Consider the following 24,221-nt stretch of genomic DNA (forward strand, 5'->3'; position numbering starts at 1 on the left):
CAGACTATACTTTGAGGTTTAGACATAGTTACTTTTTATCTTAGAGAAATTTTGAGCTCAAATCTAAATATAAAAAACACATTTTGTTTAATGTCAAATGCTTTGCCTCTATTCCTTCCAAACTCTTCTCAAATGCCAGCAATATACAATTGCTTTAGTAAGCTACTAAAATTAATAGATATTTGATTGATTGGTTGGTTTAATAAAATATTATAAAAATATATTTTAAATGAAATATTCTTTTAAATTATGGGGAAGGAAGAGATAAAATGGGGATGGTTAATCAGTGCAAAAATATAGTTAGATTGTTAGAATGAACAATATTTGATAGCATAAGTTAGGGTATACTTTCAAATAACTAAAAGAGTGGAATTGATATATTCCTAACACAAACAAATGATAAATGCCTGAGGCGAGGGATACCCCAATTGTCCTGATTTGATTAATCACATTGTATGCCTGTATCAAAACTTCACTTATATACCCTATAAAGATATACAATTATTGTGTACTCATAATAATTAAAAATAAAAAATGAGTTATAGTTTCCATATAGTGTGGAATTGATTTTTAAATTCAATTTGTTATCATTTAATATCAAAAATCACAACTTTTGCCTGATATCTCCAAATAACCTATTTCTTCATACAAGTTTATAAAGGCTTATAGTATGATATTCCTTACTCCTCTTTGTTAGGAGGTTCAATATTCATTGGATCAGAATTTAGTAGGGAAAGGGACTTTCTCAATCACTCTCACCCTTGAGAGCCATAGTCTGTTTATTAATATAAGCATTCTCTATAGCATTGGAGTTCTGAAAACATAATCTCCAGATCTAATCTATTAGATTTTTTAAAAAATATAAGATGGTATATATAAAACTCTCTTATGAAAAGGAAAACATTTGATAGGGGAATATATTCTCTTTGAGGTCAGTGATCATGTCTTATTACATTTTGGTTTACCATTGTTCTTTGTGTAGTTGGTACTCAGTAAGTTTTTATTAAATACATACATAGATGCATATAGATGAAGATATTTGTGTCATTGTAGAATTAAAGCCTTATGATTTTTTTTACAGTAGTCATTTAAAAAAATAAATAGTCCTTCATATTGAAGACTTTAAGATTTCTTTATTTAAGTAGTCCAAATGATCTGCTGAGCAAAATTCTCACCCTCAACGCTTTACAATTCTGCATCATACAGCAGCCACATGAAGTCCAACTGAACATTTGGCTGTAAAATATAAGGGGATTCAGCAAACTTATAATCTAATATAAAAGTTTCAACATGAGACAAAACTTCTGACCCTGAAAATATTATATAACCTAATAAAAAAAAAGAAAAGCCCAAACCACTTTAGCTTCTGAGAAGCCTGAAGGAATCTTTTAAAAGTATTTTTGCCATCTCAAGTCTTAAATCACTTTGAAATTCACTGTGGCCTGGATTAGGAGCTGTATGGGAGGGGCAGAAGAAAAGCTTGTTGGAAATTCAAAGCTGACTCAGCCAGTCTAGGAGAAATTAAATAAAAGTAATACACAAAGCATTACATTTGAAAAGTGATGGTTCCAAATAAGGAATGATTCTAGCTACTCCAGGTTTTCCCTGGATCCAAAAGTTTCTGTTGTAGATTCCTTTCAGTGTCCAAATGGAAGATCCTTTGATGTTTCTGCTATCCTCATTTTCCTCCTAATGTACCATTTTGAAGACAATCTACTAATATGACAATAAATTGGAGAGGGCTTTAATTGAAGGTTTCTGTATTCACATTGAATTTGACTCAATTCAAGGCATATATTGAGTGCTCATTATGAGCTAGGACAGATAAACTGTGAGTAAACCTCAGTCCCTCTGGTCTAATGGGGTTGAAATATGTATAAACACAGGTAATACAAGATAGACTGTCATCCTTTTACTGGAAAGATAGGTCACAATGGAGGCAAGGAAGTTAGTTTTCAAGCTGTTTAATTAGTTTAGTACTTTACTTAGGACAGTACACTTAATATGAAGGAATCAGATTTGGTTCAAGGTTAGGAGTGAGATAGAGAAGGTATCTAAGACTTTGAACCTGAGAACACAGGAGGGTGGTTTTGAATACTCACTGAAACAGAAATACAGGAGGATGGTTTGAGGCTAGGGAAGGTGGACATTTTTGAGCATACTGAGTATGCTATGTCTTTTGGATATTCTTGGGTTGGAGATAGACCCTTGCAGATCATTGGTTTAGAGGGCTGGTGATTAAATCGTGGGAGTGAGTGGGTTTCGCAAAGTAAGACATGCAGAATGGCAAGATGAGGTCGTCGTCTCTCAAGGTTCCTCTTCCCTGCAATGGGCTTTAGAATTTCAATTGCTTTGAAATTACACATTGCCAACAAACCTTTATGCTGCTTATTTAAATCTACTTTATACATATTAGTTTTTATTTACTTATTTTTATAATATTAAATATTCCTAGAATATGTCACATACTTTCTTGAATCCACTACAGCACTAATCTTAAAATTTGAGCACGGTAGATCCTCAGAATATTTGTTGAATGATCTCTTACTTCTATTAGTCAGCTCCTTAGACCTCTCTTTCTTCATACATCCTCATTTCATTTTCGGTAGATATAATCAGGATTAATAGTATCTGAAATCTTAATGTTGGGATCCCCAGAATAGAAGCACAGGAAAGATGAGACACATGCATTAATGAAGGCTTTAGATATAAATTCCTTGTCCTCATATAGTTTGTTTTCTTGATTTTTGATCTTTATAAGGAAAAATAATGTTGTAAGCCCATAAAAATATTCTACTTAAAAATGAAGGCAGTCTGTTCTTTGGTTTGGTTGGAATTTAGAGATATATTTCAGGCATATTTTTGTTTCTGCGTTTGCCAACCCTGGAGTTGTCAGGCTGCTGTATGACAGGTTAATCTGTTAGCTGCAGCAAATATGCCATCAACCACAGCTGAGCGGCTGTGCATACATTTCTGTTTTGTTGTGGGCTTCTACCTTATTTAGTTTGGGTGCCTGTATTTAAGATAGCTCGAAGCACTGCACAATGATAGAATCCTTCCTCTGGATGAGGTGTCCTTTTGGGAGCGGGAGATTTAGTGATGCTAATATTTATCTTCTCCAGTTTGATACCATGGAGGGACAATGATAACAACAACAAAGACAGAAAAGCAAAGAAAAAAGTTCAGTGTCAAAGGAGAACAGGGTGAAAGAAACCAAAAGGAAGGGATTGAAAGAAAAACATGACAAGAAGGTGGTGGATAGGACTTTTGTCCTGATGTGCATTTACACAACTTATGTAACTTTTATTCCTACTTGGTAGGTGACTTATTCATATTCCCTGTCCTAGTGGGGAAAATGAGAGAAATTCAAACAGAAAAAAAGTAGTGAACTGTTCTTTTTTTATTCTGTGGTACAATTCTTGCGGTTAAAATGCTGAACTTTGTACACCTTTGCCCCTTATCTCATAGTTGTTCAGATCAATACAAATTATACAGCTGCTAAAGTATCCTCCATAGATGTAGTTTCAGCATTATCCAAAAGCCTGTAGCAAGGGATTTTATGTTTGATGAAATATTCCAAATGGAAACATTCCACGTCTTCTAAGAAGAGTCACTAAGTTCTACAAATTTCAAGGGTTTCTTCTGAAGAGAAGGAGTATTTTTTTTTTTTTTTTTTGAGACATAGTCTCACTCTGTTGCCTGGGCTAGAGTGCCGTGGCATCAGCCTAGCTCACAGCAACCTCAAACTCCTGGGCTCAAGCAATCCTCCTGCCTCAGCCTCCCAAGTAGCTGGGACTACAGGCATGTACCACCATGCCTGGCTAATTTTTTCTATATATATTTTTAGTTGTCCAGCTAATTTCTTTCTATTTTTAGTAGAGACGGGTTCTCACTCTTGCTCAGGCTGGTCTTGAATTCCTGACCTTGAGCGATCCTCCCACCTCGGCCTCCCAGAGTGCTAGGATTACAGGCGTGAGCCACCGTGCCCATCCATGGAGTATTTTTTAAAAGAATTGTATTGTTCACATGTGTGCTTTTTCACCCACCTATTCGCTCATTTAGTCAGTCAACAAAGGTATTAAACGCCTATTCTATGTCACACACTGTACTGAAGATACAAAGACATTCTGCTCATATGCATTCAAGGTGGTGGAGCAGGCAGACACCACTATGTGGGGATGTCAGTGTTCTGATGAGGTTTGTAGGACTTGAGGGCCATGAAAGAAGACCTGAGAGACACTGAACACAAACCACAGGATGGAGGACAGCTTCCCAGGAGAGGTGACACTTTTGCAAGGTCTTTAAGTACTCCTGAGAGGAAGTTGGAATTAATTAAGTTTAGAAAAGGGGTGGAGGCTTATTCTCAAAATAGGGAATGCCATCTGTAAAGCCAGTACCAAAACAAGGTCTTTAAATACTCCTGAGAAGTTGGAAATAATTAAGTTTAGAAAATGGGTGGAGACTTATTCTTGAAATAGGGAATGCCATCTGTAAAGCCAGTACTTAAACAAGGTTATTGCTGATCTGTTGGATTTTTCAAATAATCAGAATTATTCCTTGTATTTCTCAACTCTGATGCCAATCATTTGGTGATAGATTTCTCTTCTTTTCTTCAAGTATAATGTTTATTTCCCCCCTTTTTTTTTTCTTGTCAGGCTGAAATGAAATATATACACACACGTCTACATATGCACACACACATGCACACATACATATATAGAAACGTATGAATATACATATATGCACATGCATGTATATACCTACACCCATGTATTTACACATGTATATGTGAATGAATATATATTTTATGTATGCAAATATGTATATTTGCCTTATATTAGCTTTTATGACAAAGTAAATCTTAGAGGGGCTCAGCTTAGAAAGTATGAAGTGTTGTCATTTACTCCAAACTTTTCTTGTCACAGTGTGTTGAGATTTGTCTGTCAGATTTTTACAGATCAATTGAAAGATAACCAAAACACATTTTTACAATGAAGAATCCCAAGCTTTTAATCTTACCGCACACCTCAGTCTTCCCTCCTCTTCCTCTGCAACACCTATCGTCACAATTGTATTTTTCTTTTACAAGTTGTGGCAGCCAAAACTGCACACAACACTTAATACCAACATGTTTTCTGTTTTACTTTAATGGTCCCATTCATGGCACTTTGTGACATTCCTTGTCTTCAAAAGCAGCTCATTAAGGTGAAAATCATAAAGAACCATGGAGATAACTTTGTGGTCACATTCCTGAGTAACTTATAAACAGCCTTTCTTTTACTTATACTGATTGAATTTTTAAAATACCATATTCAGTATATGTGGTCAAAAATAAAAGCACTTTCGGATTGTCTCTTTTCCAATTTCTGAGATAGGATTCACTTTCATGTCTTTATTTGGAGCACACAGTGCTATTCCCACCTAGAAGTTTTTCAAGGTCTTCAGAAGAATTTAAGAATTATGACTGATCCTACACAAAACCCAGAATATATATTGGCAGGTAGCAGGGATTTTCAGAGAATATATTAGATCACCTAATGTCTTTACTTTTAAAGTAGGTAACGTACATGTAGAAAGTAATGATAGACATTCAAAATACAAAAGTATACCATGCTTGTATTTTAGGGACAAGCATTGGAATATGTGAAACTGCAGTTCTTTTTTCTACGCTATATCAAATACTCAGAAATTTGAAAACTGTATCATCTGAACATTCTCAGAGGGAAGACCAAATTTTAGACCTAGAGTCTAGATTAATAAATGTTAAAATGACACTTGACTAAAATTTTTATACACATCTTTAGAAAATAAAAGTAGGTATCAAAGACCAATAAAAGACAAAAATTATGGCTTTTCACTATCTTTCAGCTTCATTTTAATTGTTTTTAATGAGAATCTTTGATGGTAACCTCTAATTATTTTGACATTTATGCTTTTTGGGCAATATCAGCAGAGAGTAAAATAAAAGGCAATAATTGCGAGAACTAAGGAAATAATAGTGTTAACAAGATATTAAATTTTAACCTTTATAATGTTAAATGCTTTTTCATGCAGAGTCTCATTTTTAAGTTTTACTTTTTTTGGTCACTAATTTATCAGACAAAGTCACATTGGTAAATGACCTTTGAAGAAGTGTCCATCTGAGTGATACATAGAAATTTGATAATATAGCCTTTGAATTTATCTTCTAGGTTTTACTATTGAATTACTACTACGTTATGTCTCCCCTAGCCTTTTATTTCTTGCCATCATTTCCAGTCAATGCATCTTACCCTCTGTATCATATAATCTATAAATTTACTCAGTTATAATAATATTTAGAGTTATGGATGAAAATGTCCAAATTCAGGGACATGTAGGATGAAGAGAAAATTTTAAAACATCTTAAATGAAATCATTACTGACATTAAGCATCACTGTCCACTATAACATATAGAAAGCATATTGTCTATTAAAAAGTGTATTTTTTCTACTTTGCAAAGATGAGTACGAGTTTTTAAAAAGAGTGCTTGAAAATTAACATCAAATTCATCAAGCTACTGAGACATAGGAAAAGACCTCAATAGGACAAAGTGCATGGAAGATAAGATATAAAATATTGGGAAAATATCTGCTCAGTTTATGCAGAAAAGTGCATGTGTGAAGCCTACTGGCAGTTGGCTTAGGATTGCTAATATTCCCAAAGTGATCAAGACAGCCAGCTGCATGCTAACCATGTCATACAACCTGGAAAACAGCTCTCAGATGCCAACAAAGCTGCATCTGATATTTGCTAAGAGACATAGTGTTGTCGCTAGTAGATAAAATATGTTCCACAGCTTGATACCTAGGTTTTATTAGTGGTACCTAAGGAGAGCAGCAAGTTTAGTAACTAACAGGAAATCAGTTTCTTTTTCATTCCCCTGATTGATGTATGCCTGTTAAAGCTGCAGAGTTATGCTGAAAAAGTACAACCAATAGCACAGTTATTAATTAGATCCATGTTTGTCCTTTTATGTAAAACAATTATTTTTTGCATAGAAGAGTTATAACTGCTATACTAAAAGATGCTTCGAAATACACATGAGTGGAATATACCTTGTATTTCTTAGCAGGCATTCACCCGCGCATTCTGAATATTCACATGGTTATGTCTTATTGAGCCAATAATGATTAATGTTTATAATGAAGCAATAAATGAATGAACTTAAATTTACCATCAGTTCTTAATTATGGTGACTCTTGTGTTTATATATTAATCTTGTATTGAAGTTGCATATGTTTCCAATGTTGAAAATAGCTACTTGAAACTGATTTGTAAAAGCTGTACTACGATGATGTAACAATCCCCACTTTTGCCCAAAATGCAGTATAGGGCAAATCAGTTAGCTGTAGATTTAACTTGCTGATATTCATTCCAAAGAGTTCCCAAATTCATCATTAAAGAATTGCTCAGCTCTAATATTGTGCTTGCATGATACCAAGTGAAGCATTGTAATCAGACTCCACTTAGAATATGACTTTCTTTCCATTGAATAGCCTATTATTATTTAATCACATTAAAGAATATATATCCTTAGGTGAGTATGTATTTTAGGCACATAACTACCTTCTATCCTTCTGTGCATTTAATTTTGATAGTTTCTATTTTTGTTCTGGAAATTTATCTGAAAATGTAGGATTATAATGTGTGTTATAACTGGAAAAATGTTTATTGCATGTGATTTTGTGAACTCACAAGTTTTCTTTAGAAGGTCAAGAATTGTATGTGAGAATAGATTCTACACATGGTATTGACGGGGACAAATTCTTTGTGTTGACTATTGGAGGAGCCAAAGAAATAATGATTCAAAGACAACCGTATAAAAGTCAAAGTAATTTGTAGCTTATAGAATATAAAATGCATTAAACAAGGAACTTTTAAAGTGGATAGCATGAAGATAGAGAATCTTTTCACACATTGTTTATTGCTTTTAACTTCACTTTTTCTCTCCTTTAGGGTGTGGTTAGGCCCACTGGGGGGTATGCCGTGATGCTAAACTGGACAATGTCCTCTATATATGGACTTAAACCTGGAGAGGTAATAATGACTTTCAATTTATATTACATGACATTTCTCTGATTAAGATATATTCATTTTTATTATTCTTTTATTTTTCAGGTGTGGTGGGCAGCTTCGGACTTGGGCTGGGTTGTTGGACATTCCTATATCTGTTACGGACCTCTTATACATGGAAACCCAACAGTTTTATATGAGGTAATAAAATTACCACATATAGATAATATTTATTTTATTGAAACTTTTTGAGAAGTAGTCTTGAGTAGGAACAGAAAAATTTGGATGGGGACAGGGGATATTTTTATATCTTCTTCCAGTTAAAAGTATGATTTCAGAAGGAAAAGGGACATGTAGAAAACAATAGCCAGCTATTTCCATTGTATTGAAGAACAAAGTCAGTAGAAATTACGTTCTGAAGAACATAAAATAACAAACTTTATGTCTATCCCTAGCAGATTTCTAGAAAGTATTATCAAACTGATACTGATTTTAGAGACCTAGAAGAGAAAATAGTTATCATGAAACAAGCAACATAGATTCACCTTTTTGTGTATTTATAGTATTAATGGATTTACAGAGGTATAGTGTCTCAATTTTAGCTAAATATTTTCCATAATCTCTGATAACAGCTTTGTGTATAAGGGAGAGAAATACAGACTGACCAGATTCATAGCTAAATAAAATAACTGCTTGAAAATTCTAACACATGCGTTAATGTCACTTAGGAATAAGGTTTCTGTATGTATACTAGAAAATTTCCCTCATGCCTATTCTATTTAATTTTATCAATGTCTTATATGAAGACTTAGAAAACATATCTATGAGATTTGTAGGAGATCAAATTCTTATAGGGATAGAAAATATGGTAGTTTGCTAAATTGTCATTCAAAATGATCTTGGAAATTTGGGACAAAACTAACAAGAGAGAAAAATATATAAATCTTTATAGTCTTACACTTAGATTAAAAATAAGGCAGAAATAAAATAGGGGAAACTTGGATTGATCACAGATTGTGTGGTTAAATCTCTGGATGTTATATTTGTCCATAGCTCAAAAATAAGCAGTTGGTAAGATTGCTTTTAAAAAAAATACTCACCATATGCAATGGTATAATCTTACTTTACTCTTCCACATTTGAAAATCTGTGTTCATTTTAATGGAGAGGATAAAAAAACCATTAACTTACTAGAAAGCATTTCAAAAAAAGGGGGGCTTAGATGAAAATCATGTCATACAAGAAAAAAATGAAGGAATTGGGAATGGTTAGTATTAGAAATAATATATTTAATGTGCATATAAGTGTCTTTTGATATTGAGAGATCTGCTACATAAAATGAAAGTAGTCTTATAATGCAGTTATAGAAAGTTATATTTTGAAAATAATAAGAGACAAATTTAAATGTCTGGTAGTTGAATAAATAGACAACTTTTCAAATATAAGGCTCTCTTTCACATAAAGTTGTCTCTTAATATCAGATAAGGAATGTAAAGAAAATAATTTTATATATAGGATGTGGAGAACAGAATTAGATGATGTCATAGTTTTTTACAATCTTAAAATTCTTCACCTCAATAATTCTGAAAAAATGTGAGACTATTCTCTTTCTGAAATTCTCTAGTCCTCATCACTATTTAAAGGCCATTTGTGTTCCTTATTAACTGGCTGGTTTTCTGTGTCTGAATCCTGAGATATATTAAAGCAGTCTTTGACACAAAAATTAAACCATCATGTACTATTCTACATCTTTTGTATTGTGTTTTTGTACCTTGGAGATTTGATATGTATTTGGTTGTTTTTAGTAATTAAAACATGAAATAATCTTGGCAAATCTGTTTTTTACCAAAATCCTTGCAATAGAATAAATGTTTTTATTAAAATAATCACTTCCTTGAAGTAAACAAAATAAACTTCAACAATGAATATTTATATTGAATTATGACATGGCTTACAGAAATGCAAAAAAAGCCAAAGATGGCTGTATAATTTTAAGTACTTATGTTTATAAGTATTAAGCTGCCTTTGTAATTGAGATAAACACGATTTTTGTGCTATTTACCATAACTTTTTACTGTTTCTCAAGTTTATTTAAAACATGATGTTAACCCCATGACTTGGTTGTTTGTCTTTATAGACTATATTCAAGGACAGTGTAGATGCTCTATAAATATTTGTTGTGTAAATGACTGAATGAAGTAAGCTACATTTTCAAGTCTTTTCTCTGAACTCTGGTTTCTTTTCTATAATTTGTAAATGTCCTTAATTCTTTCTGATCACAAAACAAAATCTTTTAGACCTTTGCACATTTCTAGCTATCTCATCATTATTTTCCTCTCCACTAAGCTGCTTGATAAAACACCCCCCAACACATTGTCTGAACTTCATATTCTTTCAGTTACTCTTCATCTCATTGCAGTCTGATTTCTGTTCATATCACTTCATAAAAGCTGTTGCAGCAGAGGTAACCAGAGGCTTCATAAGTGAAAAAGTCCAAGGGCCTTTTTCCATCTGTTTTCATTTTCTCTCTTAGTGGCATTCAGCCTTGCTGGCTATTTCTTTTAGATAATTCTCTCTTCTTTGTTTAGCTCCAGGCTCTTTTGCTATTGTTCATGCTGTTTCTTTTGTCTGGTGTGACTTTCCCTCTTTCTTTCCTTACTTGGTTAATACCTACTATCCTTGAAGACTCTGCTTAGATGTTGTCATCTCTCAGAAGTTTCCTCTCAGAGTTTTAGGCTGTGTTCAGCGCCCCTTTCTGTGGGCACATTGACCCCAGAGCACATGTCTATCACTGAGCTGGCCGCACTGTACTGAAATGATCTGTTTACAGTTAGAAGAATGTACGAGCCGCAATAGCTGGTCTCCCAACACAGTGCACAATGCATACTAAGAACTCAATGAGTACTCATGGAACTAAATTAAACTCTATTTTCCATTCTTTTCCTTCCTCTCTGACAGCTTGTTCTCCTTTTCCTCGCTTTATTTCTCTTATTTTGGCCATAAACATTGAGATTTAGTAGGATCATGTTCTTAACCCTTTTTTCTTACTCTGTTTATATTTCCTAGATAATCTCCATGCAGTTATATTTGAGGATTACTAATTGAATTAAGGCTCTTAAATCCCCTTTATATATCTGACCTTCCTGCTGAGCACCTGCTTATTATTTATTAGACATCTGTGGATGGTCTGTACACAACTTATGCTCAACATGACATCAGCTGAACTCAATATCTCCACTCCTTGCAAAACATGTTTCCTCCTGTGCACTCTACATTTCTGTTAATGTTAACTCCCATCCACATAGTAATCCAAACTAAAAATCTGTGGGTGATTCTGATTTCATTACCTTTACATCTCACACTCTATTGGTCATTACATTCTATGAAGTCTACTTTCCTATTACCTATCAAAAGTGTCCCCTCTTTTCCATATCTCCTGCCATAAATTCAAGGCTGATAATTGAGCTCATATGCACAAATATGTCTTGTTGACTAATGAAGAGTATAGGTTTGGGCTTTTGATCTGATTTGTGCCTGTGCATTCCAGTTGCATATTGCAGATTATCATTAGATAGTACAGAGGACTTTCCAACTGATGCTCCTCTCTTCCATGCCATCTCTACCTCCAATTTCAATTCAACACCACTCTCTCAATAATTGATAGAAAATCAGACAGAAAATCAGGAAAGAGGTAGAAAAACTTGACATCATCAACCAAAAAGATTTAATAGATATTTATAGAACACTACCCCCACCAGCAGCAAAATACACATTCTTTTTAAGTACCCATGAAACAAATACCAAGATAGAGCAAACCCTAGATCATAAAATAAACTTCAACCAATTTAAAATAATTGAAATCATAGTCTATTCTTTGATCACAGAGGATTCAAACTAGAAATCAATATCAGAAGGATAACAGGAAAATATCCAAACAGTTGGAATCCAATCAGTATACTTCTAAATATCCTATAGGTCAAAGAGGAAGTCTCCAGGAAAATATTATATATATTTTATTTATACACACACACACACACACATTCACATGCATGCACACACACACATATGTATCAAACTGAATGAAAAAGAAAGTACATCATATCAAAATTTGTGGGACACAGCCAAAGCCTGTTGAGAGGGAAATTTATAGCACTAAATGGATACATTAGGAAAGAGGAAAAGTCTCACATCTCAAGGAAATTTATAGCACTAAATGGATACATTAAGAAAGAGTCTAGGCTCCCATCTCAAGGACCTAAGAAAAGAGGAGCAAAATAAACCCAAAACAACCAGAAGGAAGGAAATAATAAAGATAAGAGCAGAAATCAATGACATTACAAACAAGAAAACATACAGAAAATTAATAAAACAAAGGGCTGGTTCTTTGAACAGATAAACAAAATCAACAAATCTCTACAATTCTAACAAAGGAAAAGAGAAAGAAGACACAAATTACCAATACCACATATGAAACAGGAGATATCACTAAAGACTCTGCAGACATCAAAAGGATAATAAGAAATACTGTGAACAACTCAACACACATAAATTTGACAATTTGGTGAAATTTTCAAAAAACACAAACTACCACAACTCAACAAATAAGAAATAGATTACTTGAATAGCCTTATTACATTTAAGGAAATCAAATCTGTAATTAAGGACTTACAATAAGACATCTCTAGATACAGATGTCTTTACTAGAAAATTCTACCAAATGTTTAAAGAAGAATCAACACCATTTCTGCACAATCTCTTCCAGAAAGTAGAAGAGAGGGAACCCTTTCCTATTCATTCTATGAAGTTAATATTACTCCAACAACAAAACCAGACAAAGACACAAAAAATAAAATACTACAAGCAATATCCTTCATAAGTAGAGATACAAAAATCTTTGACAAAATATTGGCAAGTAGAATTAACCAATATATGAAAACAATTATACCTTGACCAAGTGCAATTTATTTAAGGAATGCAAGGCTGGTTCAATATTTTAAAATCATTCAAAGTAACATATTAACAGGCTAAAGAAGAAAAATTATCATATTAATTGATGCAGAAAATCATCTGATAAATTCAACATCCATTCATATCTAAGAACCTATTGCTACCATCACATCTAATGATAAAAGCCTGAATGTTTTCCAGCTATGTTCAGGAACAAGGCAAGGATGTCCGCACGCACCACTCTATTCAACATAGTTGTGGAAGTTCTAGCCAGTTAATTAAGGCCACATAGGGAAACAAAATGCATACATATTAAAAAGGAAGAAATAAAATTGTCTTTATTTGCAGATGGTATTATTATTTAGGTAGAAAAATGTAGAAGACACACAGAAAAAAATCTCATAACTAGTAAGTAAATTCAATCCAGTATCAGGATGCAAGATAAACATACAAATATCCATTGTGTTTCTATATATTACCAAGGAACACGTGTGGCCCAAAAAGAGCAACATGAGGGATCCCTGAGTAGATGAACTCTTTCGTATTTTGACTGTATCAATATCCTGATTGTGCTATCATACTATAGTTTTGCAGGATGTTACCACTGGGGAAAACTGGATAAAGGATACATGGTATATATCTCTGCATTATGTCTGATAACTGCATGTGAATCCACAATTTCTTCATATAAAAAGTTTAATTAAAAAATAAAAATAACAAGCCTTCAAAGAACTTCTTTTTCTTGAAGAGTATAATTCAAATACATTTTCATTATACAAATGACTCATAATCATTTGCCCCTGCCTGTATTTATAGTCTTCTCTCTGCTTCTGGGCCTCTGACCGTCCTTCCCGCCTAGCACTCCTATCATACTGGCATGAACAGAATTCTGCTAATAATTTAGTTGTTCCCTCTATTAAAACTCAACTTTATTTTAAACATATAGTATAGTGGCCCTATTTTTGAGGAATTAAATCTTAACTATTAGATATCAAATATTAAAGTTAAATATCACCTCTTCTCTGACATATATGTTTGTGTATACACATGTATTTTATATGCGTGTATATATGTATATGTGTGTATATATATTGCTTTCCTCGGACTGATTGAAGTGTTTTTTACTCTGTACTTCCATTATACCGTCTAGATTTCTTTGATCTTATAATCTTGCAAATACAGTGTTGTGATACTGTAAACTCTTTGAGGGCAGGGGATGTTTGTCATTTCTGTATCCCCACTGCCTGGCACGGTGCCTTTCAGGAGGAACATTAACTCTTTCAAGTGAATGAACCATTTTTAAGAGGATTAATTGACAATTTGAGCATGTAAAATGCAGGAACAACATTTTGCCTGATTGATTAATTAAAACAAAGCCACACCAGATTAAAAGAGTCCTGACTTGTCACTAGGCCAGCTAGTGAAAAAAAAAATATATACTAACCTCCACAAAATAATTGTTTCACTTCTGCTCCTATTTTAGGCTAATTGCCAAATTAGCATTATTTTATTTTCGCATTATTACTAATATTTTATTTAGGAAGCCAAATTCTTCCATCAAAATAGTAAAAAATACATTCTTTATATGGTGAACAAAATAACATATTTATGTAATTCTTGTAACATTGCCTTTTCTAAGGATACATAAAATTGTGTACAGCTCAGTATGATCAAATTTTTATTTTCATTTTTAATGAATGCATTTTAAAGTTGTAAGATAAAGTAGATACTAAATTTGTACCTGGAACAACATTTTCCCTTAATGATGAATTCTGATTTAGATGAAAATCTATGTCCTGAAGGGATAGGAGATTTTCAGCTAATTATGTTCTAAATCATGTAGAGTACAGCAGCCAGTTCATAAACCAAATCCCCTTTATTGAATGCAAATGGCTCATGGTATTTTACAAATAAATAATGAATCAATTCTTTTTTTCTCAGCACAGATAATTTTTTTTATATCCTGAAATTTAATAGAAATTGATAACTATATCCGCTGGGAAAAAAAACCCTCAAAAATGGTTATAACTAAATTGGATATTCAGTTTGTAGATACATGAGTTACCCTCTCAAAACAATTTATGTTTTAACATGACAATATACAAAGGATGTTTAAACAAGATTTTTTTTCCCTGCCCTAAGAAGATATATAGCTCTTTACCTACAGGGTGAAAACATACCAGAACTCCTGGTTTTGGGGAGTGGTTTTTTTGCTTTGACTTACCTCCCTTTGCTTTCTTTATCTTCCTTTAACACATTTAAAAAAAATTTTTATTCAGTTTTTTCATTAAAACTAACAAAAAACAATGACAAAAATCCTTGAACCCTTATCCCCTTGTGGGTACAACATTCTCTCTTCATCTTTAAAGGCTTGTCTGTACTCAACACCTCCATCTTCTAACCTGAAACATACTCTACAATCTTCTCGAATTGACCTCTATCTCCATCATTCCATAAGAACAGCGTTTCCTAGTATCCCCAGTCATCTCCATTTTTCCAAAGCCAATGGACATTTTCAGTCATTGTACTTGTCTTCTCAACATTTGAAAGTGTTGAATATTTGTTCCATCTTAATCACACTCTTTTTCCTTCTAAGACCCAACATGTTCCTGTTCCCCTGCAGTTAATCTTATGCTCATTCCCACCACAGGAGCTTTGCCCATTTCTCTCTTTAACCTGAAATATATACCTCTTAGCCTTTATGTCTTTGCTCAAATGTCACTTCTTCAGGGAAGCCCCTCCTTGCCTTCTCTGACGTGGTCAAATCCCCTTCTCACAGTCTCTCAGCACCTTGCATTTTTCCTTGTTGGTTTGTGTAACAACTGTTGCAGTTTCATATTAGTTTGTAGGTTCCTTTGATATGTTTGTTTGCTCCTCTGTCCTCTAAACTCTGCTAAGAGAGGAATCATCTCAGGTTTTTCTCACCATCAGTTCTCAGCTCCTAGCCTTGTTGACACACATTTGTTTCTCAATAAATATTTGTTAAATAGACATCTGCATGAAGATATCAGAAAAACTACAACAACTTGATTTATAGATAAAGATTTTTTTTCTCTCAGTGGCTAAAAGTACTCTTAATTTTCTCTTTTACCGGAGAACTTCATGAACAATTATGTAAGACAGGCTATATTTTTTATAGACAAAGATTTACTTTTATTAATGGAATTAGACATATTTAAAGTACAGAGCATCTGGCTAGCTCAGTCAGCAGAGCATGAGACTCTTAAAGTATGCAATTCTAGAAGCCAAATCGGATTGACCAGTTAAAATATAGAAACCAATTCTGAATAACTTAGTTCTTATTTTGAGAGGAAAAAATGACTGGTACATCTTCAGAAATCTACTTTACTAATGGATCCCAACAAGCCTACCCCCAACAACATATGGACAAGAAGAGATATCTGATGCAATGATTTTGCCAAATAAGAGGCATGAAACACAGCAATCTTTTTATATAGGAACTTTAACGTATAAACGAATTTAGTAACCTTCTGTGTATGTGCATGCATGTGTGTGTGTGTGTGTTGGCAAATGGTGGTTACACACAGATATGATTCCTGGCCTCTCTCTTCTATTCAGTGTTTGCACCCTTTACCAGTCTATCATCTGTAGAGTGAAAACCCAACACTGCTTCTGAAGGGCAAACAATTCTTCTTGGATCCTTCTTCCTTTTTCCTTATCTTTACTGTGTACCAATGTACAAATGTGTGTCTTATACACATATTTCAATTTCATAATACAGTGAGTCCAGGCTTCCACAATGGCAGTGGTGTGGTTAAGCAAGAAATTAGCTTACTGTTCCTTGGCTAAGTTATTACCTAAGTCTAGAATGGAATGTTAATAGTTACTGTTTCACTTACACTGATTGGTATACTTGGCCTTGATGTAGCAGTTGTCATTTTTATGCAATAACAGTGTTTTTTAAAGTCAAAGAATGAAAGCTTGCTCTCATTCCACTTTATTTTTTTTTCTTTTTGCATTTCACAAATTGTATACATCATAGCAATAAGACATTTCAATAAAATCTTTGGCATGCTCACTAGATTAACCAGAGTAGATGGCCGTTTGTTAATAATTCAACAATTAACTTTAAAGGTATATACTACAATCTGCCTTCTCAGGCAATCAATTCGTTAGAGAATGTATTGTAGGGAATTTAAAATTCTGAACTGCGGTATGGGAGCATGGTCACTGGAGCAAATATTAACATCTGTGTTATTTAACTTGTTTTGTCATTATTTACCTATATGACCTTAAGCAAATTAATTCAACCTCCTCGGGACTCCATTTCTTTTAATCATCAAAATAAGTAAGTTGACACATGTTCTTTCAATTTTCACTTCTGTGAATATTCTCCACTTTAATCATTTTTCTTTTTCTAGAATAAATATATTATTTGGTAACTTGTTTCAATTTTTGACTCTGGAATTCATTCTAATTTCTTCATAGTTAGTGATAATGATTTGTCAAATGTATTTATTCATTTATTTTTTGTTTATTTTCATTTATATAAATTTAAGGAGTACAAGTGCAGTTTTGTTACATAGATACATTGCCCGGTGGTGAAGGCTGGGCTTCTAGTGTAACCGTCACCTGCATAGTATGGGTACATTGTACCCATTAAGTAATTTCTTATACCTCAACCCCCCTCACCCTTCCAAGTCTCCAATAACTATTATTTTCAAATGCTTTTACTGAAGAGAATTACCATTTTAACTTAGCAAAAACTTTTAATTTTTGAGAGGAAGTATAGCAGTTTAGGCTGACATGGTATGATTTCTGACACTTCTGCATATTAGTTGTTCAGCCTCAAACAAGCTACTTCACTACTTTCTGCCTCATCTATAAATATCTGTAGTAATAATACCTTTCTTATATGGCATTCAAATGATTAAGCCATGAAAAATCTTTAGAATGGTTCCCAGGATATAATAGTACAATCAATTGCGGATATTATAAGCTAGAATTATTATTTGAAAATACAAATTTAATCTTTCCCAGAATAGAATTCTAGCATATAAACACTAACCATTTATTCCCCTGCAATCCAGCCATTATAATGCTTGAATTTTTAGATGTTCCACATTTCTTCTTTCCAAGTCTGTCCTGACAACACTGAAGCAGTCGTCAGAGTGCTGGAGGCAGCTCCTTTTGGAGCCCATTAATTCTCTTCTAAGCACCAGACAAAAAACGTTAGAACACAGGAATGTGTTGATTCTACTACTACCAACTGTGAAGAGTGAGCAGTAGATGTAGAAAATAATCCAGTGGTCTCTCCCCTTATGGATCTGTCTTTTAAGAGTAGAACTTGTGAGTGAAATAAGAGTGACCTTGAAGGCTTTTTTCTGTGAATAATATAGGACATGTTATGGTTCACCATTATCCAAACATTTTTAACATTTCACTTCTATTTTTGGTTGGGCTTTATCATTTCTAGTTTTTAAACTGCACGTATATCTTTGAACATTTCAGAATACTCAGCTTAGTAATCTCTTATTGAATGTTCCTTCCCTGAATTCATAGAAGGGAGAGTTTATAAAACTCTATCTTTTTGTTCTTTATAGAATGATTAGTCTGAAGGTGAGCTCTGTACTCTCCTATCTTTATAGGAATGAAATGGGATAGTGTATGTAAAAGCAGTTTGAAAGCTTCAAAGAAATACCATTTTATATACAGTTATGCATTGCATAATGACATTTCAGCCAATAATGGACTGCATACAATGGTGGTCTCATAAGATTATAATGGATATGAAAAATTCCTACCACCTAATGATGATGTAGTCTTAATAACAGCGTAGTGTAACACATTACTCACATGTTTGTGATGATGCTGGTATAAACAAACCTACCACACTGCCAGTAGTGTAAAAGTATAGTAATACACAATGATGTGCAGTACATAATACTTCACAATAAATGACTGCTACTGCTTTATGTATTTGCTACACTATACTTTTATTGTTAGAGTGTACTCCTTCTGTTAACTGTAAAACAGCCTCAGGCAGGTCTTTCAGGAAGTGTTCCAGAATAAGACATTGTTGTCACGGGAGATGACAGGTCCGTGTGTGTTACTGCCCCTGAAGACTTTCCAGTAGGACAATATGTGGGAGTGGAAGACAGTGATACTGATGATCCTAACCCGTGTAGGCTTAGGCAAATGGATGTGTTTGTAACTTAGTTTTTAACCAGAAAGTTTAAAAAGTAAGACAAAAAAATCAAAAATTTTAAAAATAGAAAAAAGCTTATAGAATGAGGATATAAAGAAAGAAAATAGTTTTGTCCAAATGTGCATGATGTTTGTGTTTTAAGGTAAGTGTTATTACAAAAGAGTCAAAAAGTAAAAAAATAAAAAAATAAGAAAATGAGCAAAACAGTAAGCTAAGGTTAATTTACTATTTAAGAAAGAAAATTATTTCTTTATAAATTTAATGTAGCCTAAGTGTATAATATTTATAAAATTTACAGTAGTTTATAGTAATGTCTTAGGACTTCATATATATTCACCACTTACCAACTTACCCAGAGCAACTTACAGTCCTGCTCCATTCATGGTAAGTGCCCTATACAGGTGTACCGTTTTTAAAAAATCTTTTATACTGCATTTTTACAGTACCTTTTCTATGTTTAGAATTGTTCAGATACACAAAATACTTACTATTGTGTTGCAATTGCCTACAGTATTTAGTGTAGTAACATGCTTTACAGGTTTGTAGACAAGGAGCAATAGGCTCTACCATATAGCCTAGGTGTATAGTAGGCCATATGATCTAACTTTGTGAAGTCCACATAATGCTAAAATCTCCTAACACATTTCTCACAATGTATCCCTATCATTAAATGACACATGACTGTATATTTTACACATGTGTAAATAAGGGTAATTAATATCACTTTATATGCATGGACTAAAATTTTAAGCCATTTCCAAGTATGAAAGTGTCATGTTTGAGAATATTGAGGATGAGAACCACTTCCAAGTTATTTTTTACATTTAAAACTCTTGCTAAATCATCCCCAAAGTATCTTAAATGAACATGCCATCTACTTCTGTTGCCTTGGATTTATAATCTTCATTAAGTCATCCTGTGCTGTATTTTCTACGTGTCAACCTTTTGAATTCTTTGCTCCTCCCAGCCTCATTTTAATGGAGTGTTACCTGAATACATGTTGTCATCTTCTCTTTAAGAATGTTGCATTTTTACTTATGTTAACCAGTTTTCTTTAATTGGTTTAGAATTATCCTTTTTTAAGGATAGGGATTTATTCTTTCAAGGACAGGGAGATGTTACTTATTTTTAAGACAAATAGTCATGATGTTGCCAACCAGTATACTCAAAAGGCACATTATTTTTTGTCTCATGTGATGGAAAATCACTTTTTTCATTTTTAATATGTATACAGCAATCTACTTTGCTGTGTGTGTGTGTGGAATGAGAAAAATTATGACTCAGTTATTACTCTGATTCAGGATATAGAATTTTATCTTCTCAATTGGAAAAGATTATAAAGCTGATGCCAGCATCTTTCAGATTTCTCAGATTTCAAAGATATTTATTTTTCAGTTTATTTTTCTCTATGTGTGCCTGTGTTTTATGTTGAAGCACGTAATTGCAGCTATTGTCATAGTCCCATCAACAAAATTCATTAATGTCTGTTGTCAGCTCAACATCATGCTAGAGACTGATGGGGAAACAGAGAAGTATCAGATACAGCCCTTACACAGAAAGAGCTGACAGTATAGTCAAAGGATTAAGATTAGTACAAAGAACAGAAAGCAAACAAATCAAGATATACTAAGTAAGAAGCTTCTTACACTGTGTAAAATGTATGACAGTTTCTTATAAACTACAAGGAATCATTACCTATGAGAAATACTCTACATTTAATTCTTGCATCCTGGCTCAAAAATCCGTTCACTAGTCCTTTAAGGGAAGTTTAGGACTAGCAGGTAGGGAGAACTTTTTGGATGAGACAGTAAAAATAATAATAATATTATTGATTGAGTGTTGGATGATTGGAACTCTTCTAAGCACTTTATATATATGGTCTTAATTTTACCTATAAGCCCATGAGGTAGGTATTTTAGTCCCCTGTTTACAGCTGTAGAAACTAAGAATCAGGAACATCAAATAACTTTGCCAGTGGCACAAGGGTGATGGAACACTGAGATTTGAAACAAAGTTCTCTGGCTTTAAAGGCATAGTTTGCTTGTCATAATGTAGAGGACAATTGGAAAACTGTTGAGTAGTTGAAGATACATGACTAGGACTAGGGTACCAGTGCCCATAACGTTAAGGAGAATGCAGGATGTTAGGGTGTCAGGTGGATATCGTAAGAGAGATGGAAGTGAGTTGAAAATAGCTCTGATGTCTTCAGATAGGACAATCAATATAATGGCAGTTATCAACTGAATTAATAAGTAGTAGGAACAACTGGTAAAGAGGGAACCAGTGCTTTTGGTTTTGGTAATGTTGAGTTTAAAGGTGCTACCTAGACATCTGTAAGATATTGGAAAGTCTGGTTTGAAGCTAGAAAAACTTTCAGAATTAGAGCTTTCAAGAGTTAATAATGTAAGTCTTTTTTTTTTTTTTTTGAGACAGAGTCTCGCTCTGTTGCCCGGGCTACAGTGAGTGCCGTGGCATCAGCCTAGCTCACAGCAACCTCAAACTCCTGGGCTTAAGCGATCCTACTGCCTCAGCCTCCCAAGTAGCTGGGACTACAGGCATGCGCCACCATGCCCGGCTCATTTTTTCTATATATATTTTTAGTTGTCCATATAATTTCTTTCTATTTTTAGTAAAGACGGGGTCTCGCTCTTGCTCAGGCTGGTCTCGAACTCCTGACCTCCAGCGATCCACCCGCCTCGGCCTCCCAGAGTGCTAGGATTATAGGCGTGAGCCACCGCGCCCGGCCTAATAATGTAAGTCTTGAAGGAGATCGAGGTACTCAGAGAGGTGAAGATTAAGAACAGAAATTTGGGAAATCTTCAAGGCTGAGAATATAGGTTCTATAAACTGAGAGAAATGAAGAGGCAATTGGAAAATCAGAAAAGCAAAATGTACTGAAGAAGAGTAGAGAGGAGGTTTTCCAGAAGATGGGGAGTCAACATTGCCAAGTGATACAGAGAAAAGTTTAACAGGACAACTGAAGAGTGCTTTGGTGATTAGGGTGTCATTAGTCACCTCTATGAGGGCAATTTCTTAGGAAGGTTTTTTTTTTTTTTTTTTTGGACATGGGTAAATATTAGTATGTTTGAAGGTTGTTTTGGGCAAAGTATTGGATAGGATGGAGGAACCAGGCTTTGTGTAACCTTAGGTTGAATTGCAGTATACATATGGGATAGCCATAGTTTACTTCTTGAGCAGAAGTCTGGTGTTGTGATTAAGCAAGAAGCCATTTATTTTCTCTGCTCACGGCAAAATCTCACTAATCCCTATGAATAAGGAAAACTTTAATTTGTTCCTCTAGTACAAGATACCAGGGAGACTGTGCATTAGCATGAAAGCATTCGGAGGTGAAAACAATCCTGCTAGAAGCCATAAAATTATAGCTGTACTAGCGATAAATTCTGTCTGTAACTACTGAGATTGTGGAATATGTCAGAGTCCCTAATTAGTTTAGCACTGGGTCTGCAGAATTAGCGGTTTCAGTGTTCTACTTCAATTACTTGACATTAATACTTACAAAGGTAAGTTTCTTTTCAGTGGAGCAGTTAGACTCTTATCGGCTAGATGGAAGCAGTGGCTTCTTCTTTTTGGGTTGACTTCATCACAAGGCCCAAAATGATCCACTTTCACAGGTAGGAAAAGGCAAGGGAAGAACTCAAGAGACAAATCTAGACAGAGTTATAGATACACAGTGTCTTAGTTCATTTGTGCTGCTATAACAGAATACCACAGATTGGGTAATTCATATAGAACAGAAATTTATTTCTCACAGTTCTGAAGGTTGGGACATCCAAGGTGCTGGCCGGTTCTCTCTCTGGTTCCAAGATGTCTCCTTACTGCTGCATACTCCAGAGAGGAGGGACACTGTGCTCTCACGTGGCAGAAGAGAAGAAGGGCAAGAGAGAACAAATCAACTCCCACAAGCCCTCTATATAGCAGCGGTTATCTATCCATGAGGGTGGAGCCCTAATAATCTAATCATCTCCAGAGACACCATCTTGCAACATTGTTGTGGTGGGGATTGCATTTTCAACACATGGATTTTGGGAGACACATTCAGACCATAGCCCACACATATCTTGAAAAATACATATAGACATACATGAAAAGATCTTGGAGCTGTAGCCATGCAGAAGTCTTACCTTCTCAGTCCTGGAAGCTAGAGTATGTCCTTAACTGAAGAAAGGGAAGGACTCAATCCTGAGGAATTACAATTAGGTGGGACCTACCACAAGGAGATACTGAAGAGGGATTTTCCAGATAGCAAGCTGATAGATAGTATTGCTTTGAACCATGTGAAATTACTAATATTTGACAGGTTTGACTTACAAAAATGGTGATTTCATATGATCAGAGTAAAGGGGGAGGAAGAAGACAGGTTGGTTGGCCACTAATTTTTTGGTTCTTTGAGGATATTTGTGGCTTTTTGACAGAGGTAGATTAAAAGGTAGTTTTAAGGCAAATTGTCTATCCTTTGGAAAAGCAAATGAACAGATATTAAGGTTTGTCCGTGTCCATCTGCATTCTTGCTTCATTCAAGCTGTTTCTCAGAGTCAAACAGAAAATCTTTGAAGAGACTTCTGTGTTTGGGAGGGCTTTCATATAGCTCAAAAACTTTTATTTATGGACTATTTTTCAGAATCTAATAAAAGCTGCTGACTCCTCTCCCTAAGGAAATGAACACATGTATGCACTTTTAATTAAATTTCAGAATATTGATGAGTTCCCCTGAAGTTCAGGTCGGGAACTCCTCATTTAAGGAATTAAGATATAATCTTCTCAGGTAGTGATAAAACCAACTAAAACCCCAGATGGAAGTAATAGTCTTCACAGGTCTCTGGGCAACACAGAAAGAGCTACTGGGCCATAGCTAATCCTTCCATCTTTGGAGAGAGGGCAGTTGTATTTAGGGTGCTATGTCTTATAAATCATGATATTTATGTCTCTAGTCTAGAATCTAGTTTATAGGGCAAGGCATAAAGAACTTGGGACAATGAGATACTTCTCTCCAATAATTTCCTCTATAGGTGCTCTCCTGTAATCATATTTCAATTATGGGTTTATTCATTTG

The 24,221-nt window shown here is 34.2% G+C and overlaps 1 protein-coding gene across 1 annotated transcript in view; it reads left to right on the top strand.

Annotated features, from left to right (window-relative positions):
- Positions 1-24,221, top strand: part of ACSS3 (acyl-CoA synthetase short chain family member 3) — a 133,699-nt gene that overhangs the window by 60,342 nt on the left and 49,136 nt on the right. The window contains exons 6-7 of the mRNA XM_069489977.1: positions 7,979-8,059; positions 8,141-8,236. Coding sequence (XP_069346078.1) covers positions 7,979-8,059; positions 8,141-8,236 — 177 coding nt within the window. The remainder of the gene's footprint in view (positions 1-7,978; positions 8,060-8,140; positions 8,237-24,221) is intronic.

This window comes from Eulemur rufifrons, chromosome 16, assembly GCF_041146395.1.
Source record: "Eulemur rufifrons isolate Redbay chromosome 16, OSU_ERuf_1, whole genome shotgun sequence".
NCBI lineage: Eukaryota > Metazoa > Chordata > Mammalia > Primates > Lemuridae > Eulemur > Eulemur rufifrons.